General features: G+C 54.3%; 2 protein-coding genes across 3 annotated transcripts; one reads left to right on the forward strand and one right to left on the reverse strand.

The window, feature by feature from the left end:
* Positions 1 to 731: 731 nt before the first annotated feature.
* Positions 732 to 17,049, reverse strand: TMEM130 (transmembrane protein 130). 2 transcript variants are annotated; one of them, XM_025274773.3, is made up of 8 exons: positions 16,699 to 17,049; positions 9,758 to 10,063; positions 7,772 to 7,931; positions 6,600 to 6,766; positions 5,830 to 5,914; positions 4,587 to 4,789; positions 2,593 to 2,705; positions 732 to 2,114 (listed from the first exon to the last, which is right to left on the reverse strand). In XM_025274773.3, exons 1-8 carry the CDS (start codon positions 16,781 to 16,783, stop codon positions 1,926 to 1,928), a joined length of 1,308 nt encoding a protein of 435 aa, XP_025130558.3. In that variant the 5' UTR covers positions 16,784 to 17,049; the 3' UTR covers positions 732 to 1,925. The 2 variants fall into 2 exon arrangements, with proteins under 2 accessions (XP_025130558.3, XP_025130559.3); XM_025274774.3 differs by having other exon boundaries at positions 732 to 2,078; positions 16,699 to 17,046.
* On the forward strand, positions 16,782 to 24,598 carry LOC123465355 (basic proline-rich protein-like). The gene is made up of 3 exons (XM_045164334.1): positions 16,782 to 16,974; positions 21,707 to 22,307; positions 24,442 to 24,598. The coding sequence occupies exons 1-3, from the start codon at positions 16,782 to 16,784 to the stop codon at positions 24,476 to 24,478; spliced, it is 831 nt and encodes a 276-aa protein (XP_045020269.1). The 3' UTR covers positions 24,479 to 24,598.
* Positions 24,599 to 24,800: the final 202 nt, after the last annotated feature.

Below are 24,800 nucleotides of genomic sequence, written 5' to 3' on the forward strand. Positions count from 1 at the left end.
CGCATCTCCTGTGTTTCCGGCATTGCAAGGGGATTCTTTACCCGCTGAGCCATCAGGGAAGCCAGGTGGCACTAGTGATAAAGGACTCGTCTGCCGATGCAGGAGACGTAAGAGACATGGGTTCAATCCCTGGGTGGGGAAGAGCCCCTGGCAACTCATTCCAGTGTTCTTGCCTGGAGAATCGCATGCACAGAGGAGCCTGGTGGGCTACAGTTCAAAGGGTTGCAAAGAGTCAGATACAACTGAACAACTAAGCGTGCAAACTGAATCTCTTTTCTCAAACCTAGTTCAAAACAAAGTTTCTCAAAACAAAGTTCAAGAGGCCCTGCTGGAGACAGGAAGCTCTCACACTTGAGGGTGCACTGGGGCTGCCCTAGGAGCTGTTTCGGGTGTGGCATGGGGCCCAGGGATCCGTATTTCCAAGTTACCAGGTGCGGCCTATGTCCCACCCTGACCAAGAGTCACCCCCAGAGTCTCAGACTTAAGAGTCACCTGGGGGCGCCTGGACCCACCTCCAGGGGACCCTCAGGAGCCCGATCGTCTGTGAGGCAGCCTAAGCGGCAGTTTGAGAACCACTGGTCCAAACCGAGACCGGAGCCTGGGACAGCGGCTCCATCCCGTGCACCTGCCAGAGAAATGTGTTGGGGATGTCCTGCTACATCCAAGAACCTCTCCTGCTGCCTGCAAGGCGCAAACGTCCAGGCACAGAAAAGAAACTCAGCCACCCACTCTAGGCTTGGCTATCGTTGGAGCACACAAGCTTTATTCAGCAATAACAGCAGTATTTATGAGTATGAGCTGTACAATGGTGGGGATGCTGTCTTCAGCACAGAGTCTGAGAGCAAACAATTACGGTGACAGAGCTCGGCCTCCGCGGCCCTGCTCCCTCCCCAGACAGGCCCAGGTTGCTCCCCACTCCTGCACAGTGGATGGGGTCCCGACCATGGGCTCCCTCTGTACCCACACTCTCTGCACCTGACCTGCCTCCCCCAGGCCACTGGGCCAAAGGGAGAGGGGTGGACTGGTCCCCCACCCTGGGCTCCATCCAGTCCTCTTCCCTCTCAAGGCCTCCTTGGGAGCAGTTAAGGGGGCGAGAACTCTGTCCCCCGCACAGGGTACCCAAGTTTCCCCCCAGTCTGACTCTTTTGCCACAGAGCCTCTTCCTCAATGCAAGTTGACAGGGACTCAATAAAAGAAAGTGCTGTCTACAAAGAACTTCACGCTCACAAAGCATTAGCCCTGCCCCCCACCCGACCCCCAGCAAGCAGACGGGGAACAGGGTGTCCTTAGAAGGGGACCCAGGAGCCCCTGGGACAGCACACAAAGGCAGGAGCCAGGCCCCGGAGCTGTCGGGGCCACGTGGGAAAGGTCAGGTTTCCTTTTAGCTCTGATGGAGGGGACATCTCAGCAACCAACTAAAAGAGAGGGGAAGTCGTCTGAAACGTCTGGGTGACGTCATGCGTGCTTGTCCCTGTATGTAAGATCTTTCGTGATGTAGCCTTGAATTAACCATTTGTGAGCTTCCTCCTAGCCCTCTGACCTGGGCAGGGCTGCCTGGGGGAGGGAAGTGTGAACCCCAGATGGACGGCAAATGTGCCAAATGGGGAGAAATCTGTGAGGGGCAGTGGGCACACCTAGGGGAGAACACGGACCACGTCCAGTGTCAGAGTCCCACTTGGGGGCCTCCTCAAAGGCAAGGGGTGGGGCAGGGCTGACCGAGAGGGGCTTCCGGCCGCATAGATGGATGGATGGCTGGGAGGTGGGACTGAGCAGGGCTTGTGGAGGCGGCTAGACTGTACAGATGGATGACCGGTCAGGGCGGATGGCCTCGCACTCATGGCGTGCACCAGCCTGCCCCCGACACTGCCTAAAATTCCCGGTCAGCAGTCAGTTAACACTGAAACTGGGTTGGGGGTGGGCGGCGCTCAGACCGTGTAAGTTTTGACAGACTTGTAGAGGGGAGGCAGCAGCCCATGGTTCTCGCGGACGACCTCCAGGTACTCAGACGGCGTCTCTAGTAAGAAGGGCCCACAGCACATTTGGCAGCAGCACCGGACCCCAGTGGGCGGCTCCGGGTTCTTGTCAGACATGGGGGAAAAGTCAAAATCAGCCACCTATGGTGAATAAAACCCCACGGGTCAATCACCCTCCCGCCCACCTGCAGCCCCGTGAGGTGGCCTTACGAGCTCAGCAGCCCGGCTGGGCAGCCTCTTACAAGCTCAGCTGCCTGGTTGCAGCACGTACAGAAACACCTTTCGGACACTACACGGGGCTTCCCTGTGCCCTTGGCTTTTCTGCTTTCTGGGTTTCCCCTGCTTTTGGCTGCCCTCTCCTTTACCAGTTCGTGGGTATGGCGGGCAGGCCAAGGGCAAGCAGAGTAGGGTAAGTGACATCAGAAGCAACCAACTTTATCAACGGGGCCCCAGTTATGGATGCTTCATGGGTACTTCAGCCCCATTCCTGGGGTCTTGCTCTGATATCCAGAGCACCTCCTAGACCCCCTGGTCTCCCCCTCGCCCTCTCTGCAGATCCTCTCCTGTCAAGGCCAGGAGTCCAGCCTCCCCACCCCACCCCACCCCACCGAGCACCCACCTCCACCATGTCCTTCTGGTGAGTAGCATTCCTCAGGGTCATGTACATGATGAAGGCCAGCATCATGGTGAGGAGCGTGGCACACGGGAAAGCAAAGACAGCCGGCTGGATGCCTGGGAGGAAGAGGGGGTTGAGCCACGAGCCTGGGCAGTCAGTGCTGAACACCAGCTCTCAGGGTACAGCACAGGGGAGAGAACAGAGCCCACCAGAGCCTTTTCCCTCTTTGTGTACGTGCATCCCAGTCAAGCAACTCCAATAGGCAAATCCAGGATTTCACAAAACCCAAGGTAGGGTCTGTTGGGGTTTTAAAGCGATACTTGATAGTAACTTTCAAAGGGTGCAACTGAATTTCCCACCAGAGTGTGGGCTGGACTCATAGCAACTTGCTTCTAAACAGTGGCAGAGGACAGAGGGGTGACGTACAACTTCCAAGCCTAGACCATGAAAGACCCAGCAGCTTCCTCCTTTCTCTCTCGGGTGACTTGTGTTGGGGAAGGAGGCCAGGGCATGAGGACACCCAAGCATCCCTGTGACCTCCAGCAGCTCTGGGCTTGCTCGCTTAGATCCTGTTGCGGAGAAGCCACAGGGAAGAACAAGAAGAGCCCAGCGGGTCCTGGGTTCAAATCTTGGCTCTGCCCAGGTGACCTGACAGTCATGCTGACCCACGAGGTGGCCGTGGAGATGCAACCAGGTGAGGCAGGCACAAGGCAGGTGATCAGCAAGTGTGGGTTCCTTCTCACCCTTCTCCCACTCTCCTCCTGGTAGAGACACCACAGTACACCAAAAGGATCTGTCTCTGAGGAAAGGCAGCATGGATTACCTGCAGTGCCAGCTTTCTACGCAGGATGCAGGGGATCCCAGGTGCTCAGTGCCCAGGAGGTGCTGGGGGAGTCAGGGCCCAAGGCCCCCAGGGATGCCCGCAGGTCAAAGAGTCTGCCTGGCACACAGGGTCAGCCAGGGCCCAGGGCAGAGCATGGAGTCGGCTCAAGGAGGAGGGACTGGGAGACTGAAGGGGGTGGTAACCACATCTGCTGCATTGATAGGGTCAACCTTGGGGAAAGTGCAGCTGTGGGGGGGAGTCCCCTTTAATACTGCACAGGGTGGGACCTGGCTGAGCATCTGAAAGACCATCCCTAGGGCCTGGGATCCTTTCTCCTCTACAGAAGAAAGCCCTCTTCTGGGGGAGGACATTTCCAGAGGACCCCCTGGAAGTGAAGGGGAGAACCTGATGCTGTCATCAGCCAATCCCAAGGCTGCGAGCCAGCAGCTGGACCATGTGACTGTTTGGAGAAGAGTATGCCGGGGGTACGGCTGGGCACCCACGTGAATGGGAGAGACTGCACCGCACACTTTCTGAGCTGCCCGCACTCCCTGGGAGACTTCTGACAGCCCAGTGAGGCCGGCACAGTCGCCATCGGAGATGCTCGTTTTGGTGGAAGCGAACACACTGAGACGCAGGTGATGGGGCGGGGGTGACGGCAGTGAAGGATGGAGGGCTCGTGCTGGGGACAAGGGAGGCAGAGGTCACGTGTGGGAGGGACGCTGCCCACTGGCAGCGCTGGTGGCAACACGAGAGCTGAAGTTGGGATGATCCCAGGGCAAAACGGTATGGATGGCGCTGGCCCAAATGGTGGGTGCCGGGGCTGGGAGCAGGGGCATGGACAGCGGCGCTGGTGGCGGCCAGGGTGGCTGCTACGGCCGCGCTGACGCTGGCGCGCGGAGATGTCACGGCTGGTGCTGCTGGTGTTGAGAGTGGTGTTGCTGGGACTGAAGGCGGCTGGTATCGGGGGGCTAGAGCAGTGGCCGATGGCACTAGAGTTTGGTGGTGGTGCTGTGGGTGGTCAGCAACGGTGCTGACTGGGGCCGGCAGGGTTACCGACGATTCTAGTAATATTGGGATTGGCTGCTGACGGCCACTGGTGGATCACGGGTGACTGGTGGTGGTGGGAGGATTGGCTGGCTTCTGCTGGGAGCAGAGGCAAAGTGTCACTTACTGGAGGGCCACACCTGGATCTTGTGGTACTGGTGCGTCTTGCTGATGACGTTCTCAGCCTGGATGCTGAAGCAGTAGTCCCCGGGATCCCGGAAGATGTGGGTCAGGTTGTAAGCCGTGCTGTCCACGGACACCGGGTGGCATTCCCCTTCCTCCAGCGGGAGGCATTCGGGCTTAAGACGCCAGCACACGTTCAGAGGGGGGCTGCAGGGAAATGGGGGGGGATGTTTTTTCAGCTTGCCAAGGGGTGTGAGCACAGACCAAGTCCAAGAAAGGTCAGGCAGTCGTGAACTTCAGTGTTCTTTCCAGGAAAGAACACCCAGGTGCCCAGGCCTCCAGGGAATATGGTAGTACATTAGAGATGGCCCGAGACTCCAAGGGGAGGCCAGGGCAGTGACACATACAGGGACATGCACAGACTGCTGGGCGAGGCAGAATGCATGCTCCAGTGATGCCCTTGGTGTGTCAAGGGGACGGAGAAGCATGCTCTTCAATGAGGAAGTCAGGGAAGGCTTTCTGGAGGAGGTGGCATTTGAGTAGGATCTGAAAGGATAAGTGGGCTTTCTATAGATTTGAAGGGGTGAGGGCATTCCCACGTTGCAGACAGCCCCACAAGGCCAGTGCTCCCTCCCCTGGACCCTGAGAATGGAGTCATGCTGTGACTCTCCAATGGCCCAGTGAAGGGTGGGCTCGCCACTCTGTGTGTTCCCTAACTTGGGTCCCCTCAGGGATGAAATCCAGTTGTCATGTATGGATGTCACAGTTAGACTATAAAGAAAGTTGAGCGCTGAATAACTGATGCTTTTCAACTGTGGTGCTGGAGAAGACTCTTAAGAGTCCCTTGGACTGCAAGGAGATCCAACCAGTCCATCCTAAAGGAAATCAGTCCTGAACATTCATTGGAAGGACTGATGCTGAAGCTGAAACTCAATACTTTGGCCACCTGATGGAAAGACTTGACTCACCTGAAGAGACCCTGATGCTGGGAAAGATTGAGGGCAGGAGGAGAAAGGGACAACAGAGGATGAGATGGTTGGATGGCATCACTGACTTGATGGACATAAGTTTGAGCAAGCTCTGGGAGTTGGTGATGGACAGGGAAGCCTGGGGTGCTGTAGTCCATGGGGTCGCAGAGTCGGACACGACTGAACGACTGAACTGAACTGAAACAAAGTCAGGAGCCTCTCAGAGGGAGTGTGGACAGGACCACAGACCAAGCACGGTGTGCGCCAGGCTTCACTCACCTCCCCAGGAAGTTCAAGGTCACTACCATCTTTTGGAAGGTCTGAATTAGGGTGGGCCCCAAGACTTGGATGCCTCGAAGGGTTTCTGAAAAGCAAAGAAGAAGACCTCATTATACCTGATGGCTGACGACAGCTGTCTCGGGGCTCCCGGGGTTCCTGGGCTGTGCAACCACCTGTCCACTTGGCCCCCCGGAAGGGCAGGTCACAGGTCACATACAGAGTCCTGCTTCCCCATCAGCAGCAGATGCTGGAGCTGCTTAGACTGAGACTGCTGGGGGAAGCCAGAAGGACTCTGGTAAGCAGGACCTGGGGCTGGCTTAGGATAACCACCTCCCTCCCCACCATCTGGGCTGTGTGGGGGGCAGGGGACCAGCACCCTGTTAGCATGACTGAGAAATCGGCTGCAGCTGCCCCAGTGCCCCGTCTTGACAAAGCCAGGAGTGGCGGGTTTGGAGGCTCCCTCCCAGTGCAGCCGACTGGGGCCGTCCCATCCCCGACAGGACAATGTAGACGGAAAGAGAGTGACGGGGATGCACCCTATCACGGCACAGTGTCTGGGCTCTGCCACTCGGTGCCCCCAACCTCCTCCATGGCCTTCAGGGCCCTCTTAGAAGTGGGCAATGACAGACCCCTCACAGGGCTGCCAAGGGAGCTGAAGAGAGGCTGTGCAAGCCACTCTGATCTGTATGTGCTCCAGCCCTGGAAGGAGTGGTACCCAGGGCTCCTCGACGACCCAAACAGTCAACCCACACCAACCCCTCAAGACTCACCCTGCAGCTTCAGCGAGGCGGAGAAGTCACCTGTCTTCTGCAGAATGCCCTTCCTGGCGTCCGACGTGACCTGCTCCCACCCTGCCACCACCTTGACCTTCACGGTGAAGGATCCGATGATGGAATAGTTATAATAGATGGTACCATCTCTGGTCACCATCTGGGTGCTGTACGGTGTGGGGAGGGGAGAGATGACAGAAGTGATCCACGTGACTTTTTAGGGTCAGTGGTTGGGTGTACAGTGACACATTCAGACCAATGTCATTTTGCAAGCAAAAATGTCACCTCAGCAGCAGTCCCCAGGGCCAGCCAGGCCATGAGGTCAGCTGACCTACATGGGTGGAGTGGCTGCTGGTCATCTTTGGACTTGTAAGTTACAGGTAGAAGAACTCTTAGCAACAGGCGCCTGTCACCTGCCAGGAAGTGCTCTGCAACCCCATCCAGACCAAGGAAAGACCGTGTGTTAGATAGAGATGATCTGGGAAGGGGAGAAATATGAACTTTGGAGTTAAGACAAATCTGGCTTTGAATCTCAGCTCCAAATTTCTTATCTACATAACTCTCAGCCTTACTTTTCTCATCTGTAGAACAGGAAGAATCATACCTCCATCTTAAGTTATGACATTTTCCTCTACAATTACCTGAATCACTTTGAAAGGAACTTGAGTAACAATAAAGAAAATATTTTTGTTGATTTGTTGATGCTCTTTATATATGAAGTTTATTGAACCTTTACCTATTATATATCTTCTAAATATTTTCCTCCAGTTTAACCATTATCTTTTGGCTCAACTTGCTTCTTTCATTTCAAATTTTAAATCTGATGATGCCAAACTTAGCATTTTTTTTTCCTTTACAGTTTCTACCTTTTATTTGTATTCTTAGAAATGCCTTCCCCACTGCCAAACTATTCAATTGCAGGGGATCATCGCCTACATTCCAATCTAGTCCTGGTTTATTATGTTTACTGTTTACTATTTTAAATCTGTAAATTTGGAACAAGTTTTGTTAGGGATTAGACTGGCTCACACTGGTCCCCAGGGACCCCGAGTTTGGCATAGAGCAGGTGTGCAAGGCATGTTTGGAGTGACAGTGAGCAGGTGAAGATAGCAGAGTACAGAGCACTCCACACAGGCCAGGACTCTGGGGCATCAAAGGGGGTCAGAACATACCCGTCTCCGAAGTCCCAGCTGTAGAGGAACGAGGCGTTCTTGAAGAAGTTGCTGGGGTCGTGGAGGAGGAAGGAGACTTTAAGGACTGTCTTGGTGAGGTAGGAGCTGGGCCAGGGCAGGGAGGTGTTCTGGGTGACCACAAGGTTCCCCACGAGGAACTCTGGGAGGGAGAAACCACGGGAGGGTGAGTCCCCTGCCCCCAGGGTGGAGGAGGGCAGAGCCATGTGCCAGCTGGCAGGGCAGCCTCTCCCCCACCCGACCTCCTGACTGTCACCGTTGTGGTAACAAGAGGGGACCCTGCAGGTCTCTGAACACAGAGGCATACGCCTCCCTCCTAGGCACTGCCCCGGGCCAGTGGATGCTGGTGAAGGCTCACTTCCTGTCTTACACGTACAGTTCGCTCCTGTACCCCTTTCACCAGGACCCTGAACTTTCTGGCGTAAAAGATGCCCAGGACCAGAAGGAAATGCACAGGCTTTTAAATCAATTCTTGGGAAATACTTCGAAGTATTAGATGAGCCTAGAAAAAAAACGAGCATTTCTACTGACCACATGTGTTGTTGCTTCGTCACTAAGTCGTGTCTGACTCTTTGCGACCCCATGGACTGTAGCCCGCCAGGCTCCTCTGTCCGTGGGATTCTCCAGGCAAGAATCCTGAAGTGGGTTGCCATTTCCTTCTCCTGGGGATCTTCCCAACCCAGGGATGGAACCACATCTCATGCACTGCAGGTGGATTATTTACCACTGAGCCACCTGGGAAGCCCATTGCCAAGTACACGTGTGTACATATTTAAGGTATACATACATTAAACACAGTTGATCAAATTGGTCATAGAATTTCATTTTGATCTTTAAAAATTTACAAGCATGAGTACTCTCTCAGGCTAAAACACACTCTTTGTAAAGATCATTATTACTACAAATTATAATCAGTATTCTTATGGTTGCATACTTAAGCTTGTTGCTATTTTCCTCTGTTATTATAGAAACTGTGAGGAACACTTTCGTGCATAAACCATTACCCAAATGGAGGTTTATTACTCGAAGGTAAGTTCTTTAATAGATTGTAGGGATTTCCCTGGGGCTTCTTCCCTGGTAGCTCAGCTGGTAAAGAATCTGCCTGCAATGCAGGAGATGCCGGTTTGATTCCTGGGTCAGGAAGATCCCCTGGAGAAGGGATAGGCAACCCACTCCAATATTCTTGGGCTTCCCTGGTGGCTCAGACAGTAAAGAATCCGCCTGCAGTGCAGGAGACCTGGGTTTGATCCCTGGGTCGGGAAGATCCCCTGGAGGAGGGCATGGCAACTGACTCCAGTATTCTTGCCTGGAGAATCCCATGGACAGAAGAGCCTGGCGGGCTACAGTCCGTGGGGTTGCAAAGGAGTGATTCAACACAACATAGTACAGGGACTTCCCTGGTGGTCCAGTGGCTTAGACTCCACACTTCGAAGGTAGGGAGCCTGGGAACTAGATTCCACATGCTACAATTAAGAGTTCCCATGCTGGAACTAAAGATCCTGCATGCAGATAAGACCCAGTGCAGCCAAATAAATAAGAAGAAAAAATTGATTGTAAACTCCAAGAAAGCAGGGAGTTCTTGGAAATAGAACGGAGGGAGGGTGTGAGGGAGGAAGAAGGGAAAAAAGAGAAGGGTAGGGTAGGGGGGATAGGGAAAGAGAGAAAGAGAAAGAAGGATCGGAAGACTAAAATAACTTCCAGCCACTGATACATATGGATCAGCTCCTCCCCCAAGGCCTGTATTAGTTGACACCCCAGTAGCAAATACGCACTTTGTGTCCATTTCAGCACAGCCCTGCCAGCAGTGGGTATTACCATCTTCTGATCCTTTGTTAACTCAACTGACAGCAACTGAAAACCATGGGTCTAATCTGCCCATGTGTGATGGTTGTGATACCTATGCCAGGCTGGTTGTTTTCTCTGCCCCAAGAGCCTGAAGGCAAATCAGCGAGGAGGGAAGGTCCTCACCTGTGATGGGGAGGACGAGGAGGCTCCTGGCCACAGGCTGGCACATCCCACAGTTGGCGGCGGTGACCCAGACGGAGACCGGGAAGTCCCCGGGCACGCTCCCCATGACGCGGATGGTGGAGCTGAAAGCCTCGTCCGCCTTCCCCGTGAGCAGCAGCGGGGTGTGGATCCAGTGGAAGTGGTAGAGGCGGGTGCTGGCGGGCAGAGCCAGGCTGCCGTTGTCGTCGGCCACCAGGCTGGCCATGATGGTCACCTCTGCCCCCGTGGTGGCAGGGCCATCGGTGGTGAGCTGAAGTTCATACAGGCCTAGGAACCCAGAAACAAAGGCTGTGTTTCAGGAGAGGGCATGGCCAGGAGCCGCACTGCCCCACGCTGCGTGGGTGTCTATTCATCTCATGGGTGGAGAAACTGAGTCAGGTCAAGGGACAAGCCCAAGGATCATACGATTAGCACATTGCCAAGTGGAGACTCGAACCCAGGCCCAGCTGACTCCAAACCCCACACTCTTTCCACTGTCTCAATTTATTTTCTTTTTTCATGCCAGCCACGCAGGGCCTTACAGAGCATGAGTCTGCTGACCTGGCCAGGTTTCTCAGCTACAAAAATGACCATCAGTTCATGTCACAGGAGGAAACACTGCAGCTGCTGCCCAGAAAGGCGCCCTCCCGCATCACCCACTCTTTGGGCCCAAGCTTTACATGTGAAACAAAATTTCAAGTTGAAACACAGAGCTGAATCTGGATCCCCTTAGAGGCCTCATGCCTTGACACGGCAGAACAAGCCTCGGGAGGAAGGGTCACTGTGATCCAAGACTGGGCCCTTCTCTTTGGTCTCAGTCTGCAAATCCACAAACTGAGAGCTTCTAGATCTGAGCCACCCGATACGGTTGGTTCCACTGCCACGTGGGGCTCCTGAAGCTTCAGTCAAAAGGAAACAAACTTCAAACCCACTTTCTTGGTCGCACTGGCCACGTTCCAAGGGCTCAACGGCCGCATGTGGCCAAGGGTCACGAGAGTGGACACTGTGGATACAGATCTTTGTTATCACAGAAAGGCTCCATGGGACCACACGATCTCAGGGACCTCCAGGGTCTCGGCCGGGTCAGCAGTGGGGCGCTCAGATTCCAGCTGGGTCCGCTCCTTGAGGAACTTTAACTGACATATTGGGCATACAGCTCTTACAGGGAACCTGGGAATTAAGACTTGCAGGTTGCAAGCAGAGAACAGGGCCTGGGGACTTCCCTGGTGGTCAGTGGCTAAGACTCTGCACTCCCAACGCAGGGGGCCTGGGTTCAATCCCTGGTCAGGGAACTAGATCCCTCATGTCATAACTGAAAAAAAACAAAGATTCCTCATGCTGCAACTGAAAAAAAGATCCTGCATGCTGCAACAAAGAAGAAAGATCCCATGTGCCTCAAGGAAGACCTGGCATGGCCAAATAATATAAATAAATAATTTTTTAAAATAAACAAATATTTTTTCAAAAGAGAGAGAACAGGGCCTGGTGGACATGGAATGGAGACCATGTAAGAGACCTTTTAAATAATACTCCCCACCCGACCAAGACCATTCAGTCTTACACTGAATGTAAGACTAATTATAATCTGAAAATACAGAAAGGTATAAAATTTTTTTAAAAAAGAAAACTTTTAAAATAATCAGCAACGATCCCTCTTACTATATTTGGACATTGCCTACTATTTTTTCAAATGATGCTTACTCTGAGAGTATTCCACTGTTGTTGCTGGTTTTGCATATCAAGCATCTTCCTAAGTTATTATGCTTCACCTGCTTTAGATAGCTGCAGATTTTTATCATACTCACGGGTAAGATTTTAAAAATCAGGTTTATTTCCATCACAGAAGTTAAGACAGGGACTTCCCTGGAATCTTCAGTGGTTAAGATCCCATGCTCCCAATGCAGGGGGCATGGGTTCGATCTCTGACTGGGGAACTAAAATCTTGCATGCCACACACACACACAGTAATACATGCACATAAAGAGTATTAGAAGTGTCCTATTACCCTACCCCCCAAAAAAACAACAGCTGCTAACAGATTAAGGTCCTCTGGCTCTTTTTCATGCACCAAAGTTCCAACTTCGTCAGCATCACCCTCTGCACACAACTCTGCATTATTTTTTTTCCATATGACGACACGTCAAAAGGATGTCCGCGGGGGGCCTAACATGAACTTCAGTGGTTGCAAGATAATCCCTCAAGCAGGTGTATCTGAATTCCCAGAACTCTTCCCTCTCGTCAATAGCACTACTGTGTGTTTCGGTAATTCTTTTCCTGCAATTTGGGTTTTCCTCTTCAGGTGCGATGTCTGAAGGGCTTGCGAGGTTAGAGACTGTCCAGCCTGTGGCAGGGCACACCTGGGCAGATGAGGTGATACAGAAGGAAGGGAGGAGGGACCACAACACCCACCCCCATCATTTCAGCCCCTCCCACCTCTCCCTTTCCCAGGCATAGGCACCCCCTCCCTTGGCTTCTGGTACCTCCTAAATGCTGATGGAACCCAGGAACAGTGACTTCAATTCTACTAAGCAGTAATGTAGTAGCTACTAACCACATGCCATTATGTTTAATCACTTAAATGTAATTAATACTAAAAAATTCAGTCCCTCCATTGCACCAGAGCCACATTTCAAGCGCTCAAGAGCCCTAGCTCTCCCGGACAGCACAGATGGAAAATATATCCTTCATCATCCAAAGTTCTGTAGGCCAGGGATGCAGCAGCAGTCCCCAGGCTTTTTGGCACCTGGGGCCAGTTTCGTGGAAGATAATTCTCCCACTGAGCTGGGTAGAGAGCGGGGTATGGATATTTTCAGGATGATTCAAGTGCATCACGTTTATTGTGCACTTCATTTCTCTCATTACTACATCAGCTGCACTTCAGATCATCAGGCATTAATCCCAGAGGCTGGGGTCCCCTGCTCTAGACCCCCTGGCTTTCTCCCCTCCCAAAGCTACCATTCTCATTACCTGTCATTCTCTGTCTGGTTAGAGGGTCCCTGGGCCCCTGCCACTCTCGCTGCTCCTCTCCATCACTACGAACACCACTTGTGTGTGTGTGTGTGTGTGTCCTCAGTCACTCAGTTGTGTCTGACTCTTTGCGACCCCATGGACTGTAGCCTGCCAGGCTCCTCTGTCCATGGGATTATCTAGGCAAGAATACTGGTGTGGGTTGCCATTTCCTCCTCCAGGGGATCTTCCCAACCCAGGGATCAAGCCCATGTCTCTTGTGTCTCCTGCACTGGCAGGCGGATTCTTTACCAGTAGCGCCACCCTGGGAAGCCCCCATCCAGTAGATGACTGCTCCATCCTACCCGCTGACCCTTGGTCTCCAGTCCTGCCCTACTCTCAGCCACCCCAGCAAGCAGCTTCCTGCACAGTTCATCTGATCACGGGCCGGCCTCCGGGTAGAGGGAATCCACATTCATGTCTTGGCACATCCATGCTGTAGCTTTAACACTTGCTCTGTCCTTCATAGCCTCAAGGCCTTTGCACATCCTGTCCCCACTGCTCTTCTTCACTTAGCTGTCTGTGGATATAACTTCTTCCAGGAAGCCCTCCCTGACTCCCACCCCCCGCACCCCCATCTCTTCAGCACTCTTCCAACAGCTTGGCACACAGCTCACCCTGGGTTGGGATAGACATTTCCTCATTTCCCCTAACTGTACTGCAAGCTCCCTGAGGGCAGGACAGGGGTCATCCCCGTCTCCTCCTAGCCTAGTCAAGCACTCGGCACCAAGTAGGGATTGGACACTGTGCTGTGTAGTGGCACCTGGAGAGAAGGGTGTGGCAGGGGTACCAGCCCACCTGGTGCTGCCCTAGAAAACTCTTCATCCAGGTGCTGCAGACTGAGCCCCTTCCTTGGGCCCCACCCCACAGCTCTGAGGGGACCCAGAAGTACAGGACATGCCCCCTGCCCTTGTGGGGCTCACGAGAGACCTGTTGATTCAGCCAAACTGGAAGGTGACTGAATGGGTCCTCAGCTGGATCCCATTCACCCTGAGACACCATGTCGCCTGCCCCTACTGGGGACTCTGTCTCCAGCCTTTTGGTCACTCATGTTACACATCGGTTCCGAATCCCTTTCCTTGATGCCATATTTTGAATTATAAAGTCATCTGAGCTAGCATTGCAAAGGGGACCAGCAGTGTCTTAATCTCAAAGAGAGAATTCCAGACAGAAGTCTCTCCAAGAAAACATAGTGTATGGCTGAGTCCCTTTGCTGTCCACCTGACATTATCACCATGTTATTAATCTGCTATGCTACTGCTGCTGCTAAGTCGCTTCAGTCGTGTCCGACTCTGTGAGACCCCATAGACGGCAGCCCACCAGGCTCCCCTGTCCCTGGGATTCTCCAGGCAAGAACACTGGAGTGGGTTGCCATTTCCTTCTCCAATGCACGAAGGTGAAAAGTGAAAGTGAAGTCATTCAGTCGTGTCCGACTCTTCGCGACCCTATGGACTGCAGCCCACCAGGCTCCTCCGTCCATGGGATTTTCCAGGCTAGAGTACTGGAGTGGGGTGCCATTGCCTTCTCCAATTAATCTGCTATACTCCAACATAAAATAAAAGCTAAAAAAAAAAAAACTTTCAAAGATTCTTTAAATTGAAAAAAAAAAAAAAAACAGTGTAGGTTTTACACTGGGGAACCTGAGTCCCCAAGGGCTCCCAGGGGATAACGCTACTGCCTGGGGTCAGAATAAATCCGCATTGCCCCAGGCTAAGTCCCTCTGGCTGGGGGGCAGCCTCTGGTGGGGGTGGGTGGGGGGGCCAGCCTTTGGCCAGGCTGCCGCAGAAGGAGGTGCTGAGATGAGAGGCCATTTCCACCCTTCACCCTCTTGCTCTTGCCCACCGTCTCCCCCCCACAAGGAGAGGCGCGTGGGCCAGAGCAAGGCTGGCAGGTGGCAGGGACATTCGGCTGCATGCTAATGGCCGGCCAGCATCTGCAGCAAGACGGGCGCATGTCAGAGCGATGATGAGGACGAGACGACGCAGATTGGTTGCCAGGGGAATGGAATAGGGGGGCAGCCGGCTCAGCTGGGTGGAGGGACAGGGTGGGGGAGGGCAGGGGATGTGGCTACAGCAAACGCAGCTACAGCAAGCAGTGGCCCAGCTCCTGGGAGCCATCCCCTCCACCACCCATCCAGATGCTGAGACTCCAAGGGCGCTTTGTGTTTTTGTTTTTTAAAGCAGGTATTTCACAGCCCCTGGGTGATGCTGCCCCTCGTCTTCAGGGTCTCAGAATTGTCCAGAATCTGAAATGCACCATGAAGTCTTTGCCACCTGTGGCTGAAGGGACCAAGCCCCGGTTGGGTAACCTACCTGTCGAAATCCATGTTTCCTGTTCGGGAGTCCAGGTGCCCTGGCTTTGGAGTACAGAGCAGCCCAGGCCAGGGTTGAGGGACCCCAGAGGCACCCCAGTGGCCCAGAGCTGAGAGGGCCACAGCAAGATGTGAAGTGGCAAGAGCCACGAAGCTTGACCTGTGGAAGAATGCCCACCAGCAGGCTCCCTTGGATTCCACCTGGAGCATGTACATACTCCCTGACCACACAGCCTGCAGGGGCCCTAGAACCTTCTAGAAAAGGGCTACATCGGCCTTTGCACCTTGTACATGTTGTCAGCCCAAAACACTTCCCGAAGTACCTCTGAAGTGTGAACAACACAACCTGGAATTAATGAATGGTCCAGGACACCAACTTCTGACTTCAACCCTTGGTACAGGAAGCGTGCCTGAGTCTGACTTAGACCTGGGGAGGCTGCAAAAGGGCTTCTGAATCTTTCTCTCCTGTGGGTTTTCCCCAACCGCATCTCAGTTGTTTCGACTGTATCATGGGTGCAGTAGGCCAGGCTGGGAACTACATATGATTTCCAAAGAATTAATCCCCTCCTACTTTTTTTTTCCCGGCAATTTAGGCCACATTGATCATTTCTGGACACCTGTAAACCCAACAGACAGGAGACCTCATTTCTATGTGAATATCCAGGGAGAAGCAGATTATCCTGACCGAGCACAAAATTCTCTTAACATTCACTCCTAAGATGCAGGGTTTTTACTTTCCCTTGTGGCTTTCATTTCACAAGTTAGGATTAGATCTCTTCTTCTCTCTACCATTGTTTGAAGGGGGGGACGGGGCATGATGAACATATTGGATAATATTGAATAGCTGCATTCAATAATCTTGAACGCACCCAATAGCTGCCAACAGTCTACTCCAAACTCTCCAACCTGGGTCCCCTTTATTTTGTCGCCAAAATGGCCCAGAAAAGTGGGGTGCTGGCCTTCGGGCGGTGAGGAGGTGGGGATGCTAGAAGCACAGCCCCGGGGGACCACGGAGTGGTACCCAGCGGATTCAGCTCGGGGTCCATTTTGGAAACCATTCCCAGAGAGGAAATGGCAGGCTGGCTTCCCGGGCTCTGAAAATCGCATCCCCCCGCCCCCAACCACCACCCCGAAGCCGAAAAGGAGCTGGGTGGCACGCCTCTCCCAATAAGGCAACATTTGGAGGCAATCTGGCCGCACTCCCTGTGGTCTGTGGCGTGACGACCGACCCCAGCATCCCTGGTCCCCCCGCAGCATCCTCTCCCACCTCCAGAGGCTTGGAGACTCCCAGGCTCCGGGATGGAGGCCCCAGCCACCACGCCGTTCCTAGGGCAGGGCCGATCTGGAGGGCCTGCAGAAGCAAGGGGCGCGGGGAGCCCCCCAAGTGCCGGCGACTTCAGGGGACAGGGGTGAAGGGACAGGCCCGTCGGGCCGTGTTCCCCTCCACAGTGCGCGGCCTCGGGAGAGGAGGGAGGTGAGCACAGGACGCAGGGCGCCACCTCCGCAGCCCCGGCTCCCGGCGAGGCCGCCGGCTCCAGACCGCCCCGAGGCCCCCGGCGCGCGGCCGACCGGGGAGGGCGGCCGGCCGATCCGCGAGGCGCCTTACCTGCGGCCACCCTAGCCGGGGCCAAGGGCAGGAGGCAAGCTAGCCAGAGGATGCGGCCGAGGCGCGGCCAGAGCGCCGGGGCCATGGCGGCGCCGGGAGCCGTTGGAACGCCAAGGGGACGCGGCTGGACTCGACTGCGGCGGCGGCCGCCCGTGGGGCGCGCGGCGAGGGCGGTGCGGGGAGGTGCGGGCGCGGCGCCGGCTCGTCCTCGCCTCGGATCGCGGAGTCTCTGCGCGTCGCCGCCGCCCACAGCCGGCCGCGCCGACCCCGGCCCACGTCAGCCGCGTTGCGCCCCCTCCCCGGCCCCCGCTGCACCCTGCCTCTCTCCGCGATCTTCCCGGCTCCCCCCGGGCCCCAGCTCCTCCAATCTGCGCCCCCTCCTCCCTCCCGTCGCCGCGCCCCTCCTCTCCCCTCGATCCCTCCCTCCCTGGTGCCCGCTCCTCCAGTCGGCGCCCCCTCCCCTCCAAGCGTCCGTGCCCGCGCCCGGCGACTCTGACTCAGCGTCCCCAGAGGCGCGCGCGACGCTGCGAAACCTCGAGAAGGGCCCTTTGGGCTCTTTCTCCAGGTGCCTTCGCTCATGACGCACACGGCTTGGAGATGCTGCCCTCCGTTCAAGAAACGCTGAGGAGCCACCGTGTGCCCGGCGCTGGGCGGTGGACCCGAGAACTGTGTCCCTCCAGAGAGAAGGACCCAAGCGCAGGGGCCCGGGCGCAGGCGTTGGCACTGATGCCCTTCCTCTGGTTACCCTCTCTGCACCTGTTGCAAAATGAGGCTTATGTCCCTGGGCCCACAACGCTGTCAGAGGCCTTGCGACACTCAAGACAACCGCGATGAGAAGAGACCAGGCCGCTCCTTGGACACTCCTTGGCCCAAGCAGGCGCTTCCATCTGCCGTAACAGGAACAGAGCGAGTCTTTTCTGCTAGAAGGAGGCCAGTCTGGCTGACCTTAAAGGCTGGACACCCGCAGCCTGAATCCTGGTCCCAGCTGGGCCTCTCCCTCATCCTTGGCAAAAGAGCCCACCCAGAGAGAGGGAGTTGGGTGGGACTAGGGGAGTAGCTGCGGGGTCCCCAGGGGGTGAGGGGGACAGATTTGAGTGAGTCCCCTTAAGAAGGTTAAAAGTGCTAGACAGATGTCACTCACTGATGGGATCAGTCACCATTGTGGGGACAGATACCAGTAGACTTGGCATTCTCCCTGAGAGCTCTGTGACCTTGAGAAAGTCACATAACTGTCCTGGTGCCTCAATTCAGTTTTCTTTAAAATAAGAAAAATAAGACCCCATGAGACTGCAGTAAGGGTAAAACGAGTGAACACACAGAGCAGTGCGTGGACATTTGCTGTTTGGTCACCAAGTCACATGTGACTCTTTGCAGCCCCACGGACTATAGCCCACCTGGCTCCTCTGTCCATGGGATTTCCCAGGCAAAAATACTGGAGTGGGTTGGGGTTTCCCAGGCAAAAATACTGGCCTGGGTTGCCATTTCCTTCTCCAGAGGATTGTCCCGTCCCAGAGATCTAACCTTCCTCTCCTGCGTTGGCAGGTGGATTCTTTACCACTGAGCCACAAAGGAAGTCTGTACTTGGAGTAGTTAAGTGCTCAATCAGTGCTGGCTGTCATCATGAGAAGTGCTTAAGGAATTGGGAGAATTTTGCTTGTCCACCAGGAATTGAGAAGAACATTGTGCTTGAGAAGAAAAGAATCTGTTAAGGTTTTACATTGTTTCAAATATTTAACTATTTCACACGATTCAAAAGTCTGGCTGTTAGTGGCTTTTAAAATGTACTAACTGCAGAACTTCCTTGGTGGTCCAATGGCTAAAACTCCAAGCTCCGGAGGCCCGGGTTTGACCCCTGGTCAGGGAACTAGATCCCACATGCCTCAACTAAGGGTTTGCATGCTGCAACTAAAGAAACCACATGCCGTGGTGTAGCCAAATACAATTTTTTTTAAATTAAAAAAATTAAACTGACAAACATGTTCTTTAAAAAAAATAAAATTTACTAACTGTATAAAAAGAATAATAACACTTATTACTTTTAAAAATGTGTAACATTACATCGGGTAACTTTACAGCAGCCAGAATCGCAGAAACCACCTGGAAAGGCCACCCTGAAGCTGATGTTGATCTGAGTCTTCTTTGTCTAATTTCTCACATGTATCACCTCTGCCGGAAACCTTCCTTCTTCTGGGCTTTCACAGCACCTGTCTTTTTTGAAGTGTTATTTTGATATTTATTTCTTTATTTTTGGCTGTGCTGGGTCTTCATTGCTGCGCGGCCTTCTCTCTCATTGTGGCGAGTGGGAGCTACTCTCTAGTTGCCGTGCACAGGCTTCTCACTGCGGTGCTTCTCTTGCTGCACAGCATGGGCTCTAGGTGCACAGGCTTCCGTGGTTACAGCAGGCAGGCTCAGAAGTTGTGGCGCGTGGGCTTGGTTGCCCCAGGCATGTGGGATCTTCCTGCACCAGGGATGGAACCCACGTCCCCTGCATTGCAAGGCAGATTCTTAACCACTGGACCATAGGGACGCCCCCCGCACCTATCTTGAAGTACATTCTTGTTGCTGAAAATTTTTCTAAAGCAGGTGTTTTGGTCTGTTGGCCCTAGCAAAATAGTATAATTAGACTTCCCTTTGGTAACAGAAGGGCAGCAGCCATAGTGTTCATTTTCCTACCACAAATCCTCATTGTCCTTTGCTGGAAATGTAACTGCGGGAAGTGGGGGCCCCTGATCTGATAAGTCACCCAGATCGGCTCTGGAGAGGCTTTTGGGGTTAAATCCTATGGTAGTGTGGAGGGGGCAAAAGGGAGTTCAGGGTGATCTCTTTGTTGAATTCACCATGATTCCAGGCCTAGACCTCCACTCTGCCAGATTTTCTGTTGGAATTTTTTGACCTCAGCACACCCAGTCACCCTGTTGAAACTCACACGAGTCCTAGGGAGGATTTATTGATTCATCAGGGGGAAAGGTTCTTCATAGGGGTGGGACCCTTAGGACCAGCCCAACAGGTGAGGCAAAGGTAATCAGGGAGGGAGAGAGAGGAAGAGTGGGTTCTTGGTGACTCTCAAAAAGTCAGGCTGAGGCCCTGACCCACTCCATGCAGGGACCACTTCTGCAGACTGCTCGTGCCCACCTGACTGAATATTTTGGGGCTCCCTGTATTCTCTGTAGTGTCCCAGCTGATCCTGCCCTATGGGTTCATACAGGGTACAAATTTATACATTTGATTATGCTCTGAATTGTATCCCTTGAGAAATTCATATGTCAAGGCATAGCCCCCAAAGTGACTGTATTTGGAGACAGCACCTTTAAAGAAGCAGTTAAGGCTAAATGTGGTCATAAGGGTGGGGGCCTAATCCAATATGATTAGTATCCTTATAAGAAGAGGAACAAACACCAGAGATTGATCTCCTGAGAGAGCACACAGTGAGATGATGCCACCACAAGCCAAGAGAAGAGGCCTCAGAATGAAATCTACCTTGGTGGCACCTTGATCTTGAACTTCTCAGTTGCCAGAACTATGAGAAATAAAGTTCTGTTGGGTAAGCCACCCAGTCTGGGATGGTTTGTAGTGGCAGCTTAAGGAGACTAAGACAACATCCAATGGGCAACAGGAATACATTGGTAAAGAAAGACAGGAAGGCAGCTTTCCGTCTAGGAGGGAAAAACAGGTGATAAATGAGTAAATAAGAAATATCAGATTATAAGGAAAATTCCAGTATAATGAGAGATTGGGGGGGGGTGTGATGGTTTTCTTATTGGGCCTTTCGCCTCTCTGAGGAGATGGCATTTGAGCTCATCAAGGATGACAAGCAGCCTGCTTTATGCCTTTGAGGGAAGAATATTTCAGGCAGAAGAATCAGCTGCCAAGGTCCTAGGTGCGCAGGGTGCACAGCAAGGCCATTGTGGCTGGAACATGAAGAATAAGGTTGAAAGGTGCACAGGGCCAGGGGCTGAGGATAAGCTGAAACGGTTACCCTTTGGAGGGTTTTAAGCAGAGGAGGGGTATAAGTTATTAATATATGATAGAGATGAAGTTGACACTGTCCCCAACTGCTAATTCAGGAGACAGACAAGAAAACAGGCAAAAATCATAGCAGCATGATGGGTACTTTTAAAGGAGAAGCTAAGGCCATGGGAAAGTGTAGGAATTCCGCCAGTGTTATCACTGACCTAACTCTAGGTCTTTATCAAATGCAATTAAACTGAAACTTATCAAAGGATTTGTCTACAGCTGCTTCTTTCTTGATCTACGACCCCCCCCCCCCCTCCACCGCAAACAATATTAAATGACCTTGGTTAGCACATTGGTTCTAGCCCTTAGATTTTTCGACTTTCCCCAACTTTGGACCTCCTACCTTTTGGGGGTGGTGGTGGTAGGAGCAGAGAGGATTTTGCTTGCAAGTGGGCAACTTCTTTTATGGGGGAAGGAGTGTTCTAACTCACTTTATATCTCCTGGGGCAGAAATAATTGGCACTAAGTACCAATGCATCTATTTACAATCCCAGGCGCTTCAGCTGAGGCTTGTTCTTGAGAGGCAACATTAAACAAAAGCAAGAAGTATGTCTCTGAATAGGATATCTTACAGGAATTGCAAGCTCTATTTATTACCAGGTGTGAAATGTATCCGTCTGAGAAGGGAACACAAAGATTTTGGTGAGCTAATGATGATGGGGGCGGGGGGGACGTTGGGGGTCACGGGGAAGTACTGTCAAAAAAAGGAGGTGGAGCCAGGTCATGGAGCAGGTGGGGGTCGGTCAGGTCATCGCTTGGCGCTCTGTCCATCTAACACGCTAACCACACGTTTCCAGGAATAGCTCATCATTCAACCACTCTCAAAGATGGGAGTCTATAGGTGAGATCCGACGGTACGTTTTTCTTCCAGGACCTTTAAGTCCAGCCCACGCCAGGGCACCAGGGCATCAGGGCCTTCACTCCCTGTCATCATTGCTCTGGTCCAAGGTCTGCGCTCTAGCCTCAGGGTGATGGAGCTGCAGCAACTGACCAGGCCGGCCACCTCCAGGCAGAACACCTGGGGCTGCCCTATGCTTCCAGGGTTTCCGTCCGTCCTCAGCCTTCGTCCTTCCCAAAGACCCTCCTTACCTCCTCCCCCTCCCCGGACTCAGAAGGACCCCCAGGACGCCGGCGAAGGAGAAAACCCCGCCCAGCCTGCTACGTTGGAGGTGGCCTCTTCCCGGGCCCGTCCGCCGCCTGCTAAGGGTGCCCCCACCACCCTCGCTGCAGCGCCCCCCGCAAGCGTCCCTCCTCCCCACCTTCCTGGCTCCGGAGAAGACATTCAGGGCAGAAAGAGCCCAGAGACGCCGGTCACCTGCCTGCCCCTCCCTCCCGGGCCGACAGCCCCGCCCCAGCGGACGCAGGCTTAAAAGCGCCGGGCCGAGCCCACCCGGGCGTGACGCCCCTCCCCGCTCCCGCCGCCCGCCCAAGCCGCACCCACTGGAGGGCGGTGCGCCCGGGCCTAGTCCTCGGGCGGCCGGCGCAGCGGCTTTAAGCGGGGGCGGGACTGCGCGCCGCGCGGCGCGACGGAGACCGGGACTCGGCCGGGGGCCTCTGCGGGCCGGGGCTGCGGGCGGCCGGCCGCCGAGGTCGGGGTAAGTGCGGGGACCAGGGCGGGGCTGCGCCAGAGGGCGGCGGAACTGCCCCGGGAGGCGCGCGCGCGCGGCGGCGGCGGCTCGAGCGTGAGGAGGCCTCTGCGGGCGCGGCGGCCCGCGGAGCGACGGAGAGAGGCTCCGAGCGCCCTTGGAGTCCTCCCGCACCCCCTACCCCTCCACGCCGGGGCTCAGGCAGGGCGGCGTGGCCGGCCGGGGAGCGGGGCGGGCAGAGCGCGGGACGGCGGAGGGCGAGCGGCGCGGGGATTGGCCCTCGGCGCCCGCCGTAGCCCGGCGCTGGGAGGCGGGCAGCGGGCGTCCGGGGACGGCGACCCACGGAGCGGAGCCGCGGGCCGTTTGAGGCCGGGGCGATAGGAGGGCGGGCTTGGGGGTCCCCGTGTCCTCCCTGCATCCCCTGGCCGGCCGGGCTGCTCTCGGCCTGCACGCAGGCGCCTGGCTCGCCCCGGCCGGTCGCACGGAGCGAAGGTAGCGGCGTCGACAGCGCCCCTTCTGGCCCGGCGGGGCGGGGCGGGGCCGTTTGTCGCGAGAGGGCGCGGCGGCTCGGGGGGGGTCCCCCCCCACACCCCGAAACACCCCCCACTCCGACCCCCAGCCCCGAACGTGGGCCGGGACGCGGCGGCGGGATCCAAGCCAGGCTCGGACCCTCGGCCTCCCGCTCTTGGAGCTGCTCTCCGACCCTCAAGGCGGGGATGGGAGGTCTTTCCCTCAGGGGCGCCCCCCAACTCTGGGCCCGGACAGAGAGCGAGCCTGGCCCCTCGGGGTCCCGGGAAATGGGACAGTTTGATGCCTTCGGTGAAAAAAGAGGGGGGGGGGATTCGAGCCTTTTAAAAAGATTAGGCACGCCTCCCCCGTTCCCCGAAGTTTCTTGGGCAAGGGGAGGCCGTGACCCCGAGTCTCGGGTCCCCCCGGGGTTGGGGTTCGAGGTGGGGAGGGAAGCCCGAAGTCGGGTCTCGTCTAGCGCGGCCGGCGGGATCCCCTCCATTTGGTTCCGTTTAGTGCCTTCTCCTGCCTGGAGCCGGCGGGCCGGAAGGGGCTCTCTCTCGGTCTCCGGGGGCGGGGGGATGGTCCCCATCGCTTGAGGGGCGCAGAAGTGGGAGCTGCAGGGAAGCTTAAGCCAGGAGGCAGGGCCGTGGAAGGGCCTGAAAGAGGAGTTCGGTGGTGTGTTTGTTGAAGGAAGAAAGAAAATCGAGTCCTGAAACTGCGCCTTCGTGCAGAGTGAAACGAGCCGGGTATTCACGCAGGGAGGATGGATAAAAGCAGCTGGACCAGGTTTTCTTAGTAAGGGGTCTTAGTACAGGAACCAGGTCTCTTGTTTTTCCACCTGGAGTTGCAGTGCTAAACGTGTGGTCATCCACATCTGTTTCCAACTCACTGAGATGGTTTTTGGAAGTACCTGTGCATTCATCCCAGGAGTGTTTCCTGAGTGCCTGATGTGTGCCCAGGTGGGAACAAAATTTACAGCTTCCCAGGGCTCGTCTCTGCCTGGTGCTTGGGAGTCCACCTTTGGTACCTGCTGATTTTAGTGCACAGTGAAGTTTGGGTCACCCAATGCAGAGAGAGTCCAACCACAGTCAGCCGGCCGCATCCAGCCTGGTGGCTACTCTTATACAGCACAAAAACTGAAAATGGTTTTTACAGTTTGTTTGTTTTTTTTTTTAATAGTTGGAGGGGCATCAAAAGAGGAATAATGTCTCATGGTACAATTAAAGTGAAATTCAAATTTCATTGTCCATAAGTCAAGGTTTATGAGTTACAGCCATGCTCATTTATTTATAAGTTGTCTTTGGCTGTTTTGTGGCTATAGCAGAACTCAAGAGTTGTGACAGAGCACAGAATCCAAAATATTTACTATCTGGCTCTTTCCAGAGAGTTTGCTGACCCCTTGCCCAGGAAAAGATGGACATACTCTAGGAAAGAAAAGCATCTGTGTATAAAAGTCGTGTTTAGAAATGAATATAATGGACTTTTACTTTCCAAAAAAAGCAGAGGGAGTCATGTTGTTTTCTGAATTAATGGCAAAGTATTTAGATTAATACAGGCATTTAGGTAAGATTTTCCTGGAGACTGTGAATTTGTGCCCTCAATAAGTTAGCTAATCATGTGCTTCTTTTTGTAGGCTGGGCGAACTCATGGACATGATACTTTTCTCTTGAGAAACTAACTCAAAAGAAAAATGGCATTTGTTGCAACACAAGGGGCCACGGTGGTTGACCAAACCACTCTGATGAAAAAATATCTTCAGTTTGTGGCAGCTCTCACGGATGTAAACACACGTGAGTTGATCCTTTTTGTCATTAAGAAATGTGTTGATGTGACAGCTTCATCTCCGTTTAGGTGATGCCCACACTCAGAGAAGTAGTAACGTTAACTTTTATCCGAACTTCCCCTTTCTCTGCCTTGTGGAGAAGCAAAGTGATGAGCATTACTGGCTGGAGCTCCAAAGAGGCGCGCGCGTGTGTGTGTGTGTGTGTGTGT

The sequence above is a fragment of the Bubalus bubalis genome, chromosome 24, assembly GCF_019923935.1.
Source record: "Bubalus bubalis isolate 160015118507 breed Murrah chromosome 24, NDDB_SH_1, whole genome shotgun sequence".
Lineage (NCBI taxonomy): Eukaryota > Metazoa > Chordata > Mammalia > Artiodactyla > Bovidae > Bubalus > Bubalus bubalis.